Source organism: Nipponia nippon, unplaced genomic scaffold, assembly GCF_047370975.1.
Source record: "Nipponia nippon isolate SJK-2023a ecotype South Korea unplaced genomic scaffold, ASM4737097v1 scaffold_1, whole genome shotgun sequence".
NCBI lineage: Eukaryota > Metazoa > Chordata > Aves > Pelecaniformes > Threskiornithidae > Nipponia > Nipponia nippon.
The window spans coordinates 96,816,197-96,824,475 of NW_028262290.1; the positions used below are offsets into that span (position 1 = coordinate 96,816,197).

Consider the following 8,279-nt stretch of genomic DNA (forward strand, 5'->3'; position numbering starts at 1 on the left):
TCCTGCTAGAAGCAGGGAGGTTGTACCGAGGAAAGGATTAGTCTCCACTAGCATCCCTTTCTTATACTCTTTCTCATACCATCTGCTAACAGCCATTGTGGGAGAAAGGATACCAGCTAAATGGACCTTTATTCTGACTCAGCACGGTTGTAGACAGTCTGTCCGCTATGATACAGTGGCACAGTATAATTTGATACTTTAAAAAAACAGCCATTCACCTGAGAGATCACAATGCAACTCGCAGTTAACAGCCTTGGTCTTTGTGATATCCAAGGTCATTTCTATTATTACAGCACAGTGCACGGAAATACCACAAATACCAAGAGAGTCTTATCTCTTTATCATAGGTGAAATTGGCACGCTTTGCAGCACAACGGCTCCACGTCGGATCACAGGCATTCGAGTTCATTTGAGTTTATATTCAGAGGCTGGCTTGCTCAGCTGGGAGCTCAGTGGATTTCACATGTGTATGTATTTACAGCGGCATTGCCGCGGCCACTTCTCAAGTGCCCAGCTTCCACGCTGACAGCGACCGTGCCTCAGCACAAGGCAGCAAATGTAAACGTGACGGAAAAAAAACTGGCCCTGACCTTGCCAGAGGTAGTGGTAGGAGGCAAAGGCTGGGCAGGGGTCTTTCCTCCCCCTGACCACGCATCCCTGGCTTTACCCACCTGCTGCTGCTCGCATGGCCCAGGCCCTATAACGCGCTGTGACACAGCACCCTGCCTTGCCACGGAAGAAAAGGGGGGTTATACCCTAACGCCTCACCGCTGCCGCCAAACCCAACCGTTCGAGACCCCCCCAGCGCCCTCTCGGTTGGACCCGCCAAGAGCGGGCGGAGGTTGGCCGCACCAGGCCGCCCTCACCCCCGCCGCCCCCGGGCACCCCCTCGGCGCTGCCCGTGCGGCCCCGGCCCTCCGGGGGCCGGGGAAGGACAGGAGGGGAAGCTCGCCAGACCCCTTCCCCGGGACGGCGGCAGCGGCGGGAGCAGCGGGCCGAGCGCAGAGCCCCCGCCGGGCGGCGGAACCGCTCCAACGGCCGCCGCCAGCCTGAGGGGCGGCCGCGACACCTCCACCGCGGGCAGCCGCCGCCGCCCGGCCCGGCCCGGCCCGCCCCGCCGTTACACCACCACCACCACCGGGGCTGACGATAATCACAATAATTACTGCTGCTATGGCGAGGGCGATGCTTCCCCGCCGGCCGCCGCCGCCGGGCCCTGCGCGCCGCCGCCAGGAGGCTGAAGCCGCCGGCCGCCCTCAGGTGCGAAGGCGCCGGGCGGGCGGGCGCCCCCTGGCGGCCCGCCCCCGCCGCGCCGCTCCGCGCCCCGCCCGCGGGTCGCCCCCCGGCCTGGCCCCCCCGCCCCCGGCCGCCCGCCGCCGCCGCCGCCCGCCGCTCTGAAGTTTGCAGGCGATTTCCTTTCCAGCCCGGCCTTATCTCGGCCCGCACGTTGCCGCGCGGTGACTAATAGCAGAATAACATTGTCTCGGGATAAAATAGCGCCGGGGCTGTTTACCCGCTCCATGGGGGTTCGCTATAAAAGGGCGCCGGGGACCGCCGCGCCAGCCAGACGCGCCGGGGCGCACCGAGCTGCCGCTTGCCCCCTCGCCGCGCCCCGCAGGGGACGGGACACGGCTCTCCGTCCCGACGCCGGGAGAGACTTTCCCCCCTTTTTTCTCTTTTATTAATTTTCCCCCTTTTTTTTTTTTTTTTTTTTTTTTCTTCCCTCCCTCCCTCCCTCCCCCGTCTTTTTTCCGTCCGCTCTCGGCTGCCTGCTATGGATTATTCCCAGATGATCCTCTCGCTGCTCGTCGTGTTCTGCCCGGGGCTGCTGCCGGCAGGTAGGTGCCGGTCCCCGGCCGCTCGCCGCCGCCTGGGTCCGGCCCTAGCGAGGGCTCCGTGCCGGGAGGGCAGCCGGGCTCCGTGCCGGGAGGGCAGCCCGGGAAGGGCGGCCCGGGGAGGCAGAGGGATGCGGCGGGAGGGGCCGTCGGCGGAGATGCGCGGGGTGCGTGGTGGCCGCGGGTGCTGAGCTCTGCCGCTCCCTCCCGCAGCCCCTGGAGCCGAGGCCGGGGCCCCGCCGCCGCCCCCCGCCGCTGCCGCCGCCGCGCACCGCCGCGCCCGGCGCTGCTCCTGCTCCTCGCTGCTGGACGAGGAGTGCGTCTACTTCTGCCACCTCGACATCATCTGGATCAACACCCCCGAGTGAGTGAGGGGGCCGGGGGGCTGCCGCAGTTGCCGAGCGCTGCGTCCCGCTTTGGCTGGAACAAAGCCGGGGGGGGGGGGGCGGAGGGAAAAATTAAGAACCGCAACCCTCCCCTGCAGAAGTGGGAAAGGGAGGAAGGAATAGTTATTTGTGCTGTCTCTCCTATGGCTTTCCTGCGTTCTGCTTTTCTGCCGAGTTTAGCAGCGGGACTGTTCACTGGGAGAAAGCAAGCAGGATTTGGCCACCCAGATGGAGCAGATAGCTCCTCGTTGCCCTAACACACCTGCCTTCCTCAAATCTGTGCAGGAGTATTTCCTCTGGGTGCCGCTCAGCAAAGGCTGCGGGATACTTTTCACTATGAATCAGAAGCGGACAAAATGCCAAAAGTATGATTTTGCCAGCCTGAATTTGCCTGACCGTTTTTCTTTCCAACAAGTTAGGAGGCTAGAAGGCTTACTTTGACACGAGGTGGCTCCTCACTGCCTCTTGCTGCTCTCTCCTGCAAATTAATGCATCCCACATGTTAATAGGGTTATGCCCATTTCTACGCCCTCCTCACCAAAAAGTAGCGAGCCAGAGCCTCACCTAATGCTGCAACCACTGACTTTGGTGATTTGTTCTGCTGCTGGGTTTCCTCAGAGCGAAGAGGATCTGTTCCTCACTTTTATTGCTTCTTTCGGTGCTGGCAGTTACCAAAGTTCAAAGAGATGAGGTTTTATTGCTTTCTATCACACAGGGAGGCACAGCAGCCGTATGAAATCACAATTAAAAGGTCATTAGCCTTGTCAGTAGCCATGCTAATGAATATGTTGCAGGATCATTAGAAGCATTTGCATGGAAACTATGACCAACGAGGCATTCCCAATCCCACAACCTTTACTCATGCAATCAATCCCATTGATAAGATTGCCCAAAATACCCTGCTGTTTTGAAGCCACAGAATTGTTTGAATGACTTTCGTGTTGTCTCTTTGATCACAGGAAGACTGTTCCATATGGTCTCGGAGGCCCTTCTCGATCCAGAAGATCACTGAAGGACATGGTGCCAGAGATGCTCACTGAACCTAGCAGCAGATGCCGATGTGCCAACCAGAAGGATAAGAAATGCCTGAACTTCTGCCAGACAGGAAAAGATCTCTGGTGTGTCTATTGTTGCTACTCTTTAAAAGTCAGTGCATGTAAAAAGGATGGATTGTGGTAGACTTACTCGTTTTGGCACTTGCTGGGCAAATAATCTCCCCAAAGCCTTGCCTCCTACCTGAGTGCTCACGCTGCTATGATACATACTATGGTTTGGCCCAGCAAGATCGCTTATTACGTGCCTTGAGAAGTGGTTGATGAGATGCCTCACCTTGTGGACTGCAGACTTGTTTTTTTTTAACAGCAGCGCTTTTTCACTTTTAACAGGGCTCAGTCCACAGTGGAGAAAACCTTGCGTCACCACAACAAAGCTGGCAATTGCATTGGACCCAAATGCATGGACCGACAGCTTGTTGACAGCAAGAAAATGAAGCGGTGAGTTTCTTCTCATCCTGTTGTAGTTCCCCGGAGCAGCAATAGAGAGCACAGTTCACCTGCCTTCGGGTCAGCGTGGGCTTAGCTGGTGATTTCAGCTTGAGAGTTACGGAGGAAGCAGTGGAGATACCTTGAGGGCTTGTCTTCATGCAGTGGGTTTTTAGCTTGTGAAGACGCGAGTGCTGAGCTCTGCCTAGCATCTTCTGTTTGCTTAGAGGAAGCAGGCTTAGTTGTAGGCCTAAAGATACACCAAACTTCAGAAGAGTATGAAATCATGAAATAGTGACAGAAATAAATAGAGCCTGTCATTTTAGTGTGTTCGTGCACTATCTTAACTGCTTAAAAATGTTATGTCCCAACTATTCTAATATGAAATTGAATCAGAATGCCTTTTCTTAGATACTTCGCTTTACTGGAGGGGAAAAATGAAGATTATTGATCTATCCAGATTTTGAATATATTGTTTCTTCTGGCTGGTGCGGCTGGCTTTTTAGAATGCAGGAGGTGGATTTCTACCTGCCTTATCTCTAACATTGCCCGATAAACCTGTGTAAAATGAGTACAGGATGTTAGTGATGGACATGACTGCAAAAAGGTTGAGGAAAGGAAGAATGAAGACTAAATTAATATTTGAGCCCAATTTAATATTTGAAATTAGCAGTAAATTTCAGGACTGCCCTTTGAGGTCCGTGCATAATAAGTTGAGTGGCAGTAGGCAGCAATATCTCTCTGCAGTGCAGTTCAGAGACTCATGCATTGGACTTGGTGCAGCTACGAAGCCCACAGAGGTGAAATCAGCTTTGAAGCTGAGTGTTAGTGCAGCTATATCAGCTCTGATGTTCAGTGTTCGGCCATATGCCTGTGTGAAAGTATGGCATACAGAAGTTTGCCCATACAAAGGAAGACTTTTTAATGCTGCTTTCAAAAGCAGAACACGATTTATGGGAGCAGGCAGCCTGATGATTTTGAGTGAGACTTAGGCCCTGGAAGTCTTAAATCGTTTTTCAAAATGGGGCTGGCTTACTTACTTACGTGAAAAACGCACCCCATTCAGGATCAGGCTTACCTAAAAGAAACCAAACAGCCAAAAAGAATAACACTGCAGACCTCTTGATTGGATATGTGCTATTTAAGGAAGTCTAGGGCATCTATATTTGAATGAATATTTTAACTCGTTTTAATATTTGCATTTAAATTCTGAATCCAATATTTCAAGTGGCTTAACTTAGCATAATTCTGACAGGGCTATAGCAATCAGCAGTTACTGAAGATTCCGTGGCAGAAATCTAGACGGAGGCTTATTTAATCAAAAACTGAATGTCTACGCACTGGAGATGCATCTTCGTTATTATAACAATAAATGTGTATTTCTTATTTTTGCAGGCTGGAAGCCATCGGTAACAGTATCAAAGCTTCCTTCAGCATTGCAAAGCTGAAGGCTGAGCTCCAGAAAGGGTGGAAGCTGAAACATAACAGGGCGAACAAAAGGCAAAGCATCTGGGAAAGCCTGAAAGCATCCTAGTGGGAAGATCACCTGAATCTTTCTCCATCACGCTTGCTGACAAAGCGTCACCAAAACTCTCTCTTGTCTTCTAACATTCCACGATGGCGAAGGGCCTCTCTGTCCAAGTGTTTGTGCAGCAGAGCAGAACACTAAGGAAGTCCCGTATTTGGAGGTATAAGAGCAAAGTATTTCATCGTTTGGGAATTCAGACGGATGGGTAGAGGGGGTGAAGGGGAATCCGCAGTAACATACATGAAAAGCCATCTTTCTGAAGAAACATTTGAATATTGTGTCTGGAATGTTACCCATCAATTGAGCAGCTTTCAGGGTCTACATCAAAAGCATCTTGCAAAGAAGACCTCACAGATGTGCTTAGAAAGGACAGAAAGCAAGATCTGAGTGGACAAACTTCAAAGCAAAAAAACTCTACCTTTTGATTAAAATGCAGAAATGAAAGCCACAGTGCTACTTTAATCAGGACTTATTGCATATATACATGTCTACCTCGCGTACTGTTTGTTGCACTCCTGCTAGAGTATTTTTACACCTTATTGTTGCCTTTACTAATCAGCTGCAACCCTTTGCCTTTTTTCAGAAGTCTAGTTTACTTGTACAACCAGAGTTATCTGAATGTGGGTTAGACACTGTGGTTGTTTGCATAGTCAAAGTCCTTTGGTTTTGGATACTGAAGGACTCTTCAACATAAAATAAAAGTTAGAGGACACTACTACGTTTCCCATAACAAGGGTATATGGCTAACTGAAGTTCTAATAATAGAGGTTGTTGTGTCTTACATACCACCACAAATGCACTGAAGTGGGGATGTACCGGAGGCCGTTGTGAGGTTTATTCAGTGCCTTGTTTGGTGTAAATTTGTCGAGACAAAGGGTTGTTTTGAATTATGTCAAAAGGCTAATATTGGGTGAATGTTTATAGCAGTGAATTTCTTCACATTGTTGAATTTGCTGACAGGTTGAATCTTATGTGCTTATTTTTTGTGTTTTGTATTTATATTCACACAAGTTCTTCATTATATTTACCATGTTGAATATACATTGAAGTAGGCCATATTGGTCTATGCATGTTTTATGTATTTCTGTATGAAATTGGGAAATGCTTTATGCCTATCAAGGTAAATATCTTCAGAAATAAATATTTTTAATTACTGTATTGGCTTGTTTTTCATATACCCTGTTTTTCCATATGCTGTGGCTCCATGATCACAGAGGTAGATTGCCCCACGTACAAAGCGGACCTAGATGAAGTGTGTGCACGTGATTGCCTTTCTGTCAGATTAGCCAGATCACAACACAGAAAGGTTATGCCAGATGTGAGACAACAGATAATATTTGTTGTAGCTTCAAGCTTGCGTGTCAAAATTTCATGGTGAAATTTGAATTGGCCAAATAAATTTATCCTGGAGCAGCACTCTCACATGGCTGATGTCTTTTTCATCCAAATGTACAAATTCTAATGTTGGATTTACTGTACCATTAAAATATTGCCAATAAGGGGGTGGATATACATGAAGTAGAAGAGAAAATACACACACTGGATTATTTGTGGGCTATATTGGGCTAGGCTGTGTTACGTTACTTACCACCACACTGTCCCAAAAAGTCTCAGTCCAGCCCATGAAAGATGGAGACCTCAATGGAGCCTGGCCCAAGCCCAAGAAAGAGCTAAAGCAAGAGTCAAACTTTGCATATCTCCAAACATTTTGTCCTAAAGTGGTTCTAGCTGGAAAGATGCTTAAAGCAAATAAATGTATTTAATTACCTCTGATCCTATAGTAAAAAAAAAAAAAGCACAAGAGTTAGTCCATGGATAAAACTGAGTGTTTTGGGTTTTTTTAAAAACAAACTTTTACAAACAAATACAATACAAGGTGTGTGACACTTACAAACACTGACAGCAGTCACCATTAAAAATTGCTGAAATTGTTCTAGTTTTCTTGTCAATATTCATTTGTTTGCAGCATTTTTCACTCCTGAACACCATAAGGCTGAATGAAGTCCGTATCATGTTTCCTTCACGCTGTTCTGCTGTGTTTTGGGGCAGTAATTCAGTGCAGAGATGGCAGTGCTGGCAGCCGGGGTCTGACAGGAGAGTCTGGCCCAGGCAGCGGGAAGGAACTGGGAGCCCTCCACTTCTGCAGGACAGGATGCGGCCCCCGGAGCTGCCCTCTGATCTCTGCGGCGGGACGTGCGTGGGTCGGTGACCTCTCTCAGGTGTGAAGAGACCTCACGAACGCTGCCTGGTTTGCCGTTTCTTCCCCCCACCAGTAGGTGGTTGAACTTCGGCCAGGAAAATAAAGGAGCAAGTAGTCGAGGTGCTGCCTCTTGCCCTGCCGACACGGCAGGCGAGCGGGTGGTGTGGGGTGTCCCTGCCTGGGAAGGGGCCACGCATTGGCATCCCCATCCCAGTCGCTCCTGTTTTCTTTCCCAGGTGAGAGCAGGAGGAGAGGAGTGATTCCGGGAGCAGAAGGGTGCCACAGCAGCGCCTATGCTGTTATATTAAGGCTGGCTATCTGGATTTTGTAGGTGGCTGGGCTAAACAGTGCTGTGGGTGGGCTTTAGTAGCCCAAATTCCTGGCCAGCTGCTTAAGAGATTCTTGAGAGACCATCCTAAAAATAAACCTGTTCCTTCTAGGCTTTACTCTGCTCATGCCTGGACTCGAAAGCTGGCTTTCATTCTCCTTTCCTTCCCCCCAAACCGACCCCACCGCTTACTCATGCTGCAGCTTTGGGTAGGGATGGGCACCCACTGGCCTTTTGGGGAAGGCACGGTCCCCAGAGCCGTGAGAGGTAAAGTAAGAGCCTGGCACAGCACTGAGCTCGAGCGGCAATGCAAGGAGCACAAGGAGGGTGAGATGCCCCAATGCCAGGGGCTTACAGGCTTTGGGAAGAGTGGCCGAAGCCGTTCCATGCTGCCCAGCCGGCTCCAGGGGCCTGTTCACACACAGCAGGGGCAGCAGGGGATGTGCCCCTGTCCCCACGCTATTTACCTTCTAGCATAGGAGCATAAACTGCAGCTTGCCCTGGTTTGCATTAATGAGCTG

General features: G+C 50.3%; 1 protein-coding gene across 2 annotated transcripts; it reads left to right on the top strand.

The window, feature by feature from the left end:
* The first annotated feature begins 376 nt into the window (after positions 1-376).
* EDN1 (endothelin 1) lies at positions 377-6,388 on the top strand. 2 transcript variants are annotated; one of them, XM_087737321.1, is made up of 6 exons: positions 377-467; positions 1,790-1,838; positions 2,049-2,199; positions 3,181-3,339; positions 3,607-3,714; positions 5,098-6,388. In XM_087737321.1, exons 2-6 carry the CDS (start codon positions 1,790-1,792, stop codon positions 5,234-5,236), a joined length of 606 nt encoding a protein of 201 aa, XP_087593447.1. In that variant the 5' UTR covers positions 377-467; the 3' UTR covers positions 5,237-6,388. The 2 variants fall into 2 exon arrangements, with proteins under 2 accessions (XP_087593447.1, XP_087593439.1); XM_087737313.1 differs by lacking the exon at positions 377-467 and having other exon boundaries at positions 1,760-1,838.
* Positions 6,389-8,279: the final 1,891 nt, after the last annotated feature.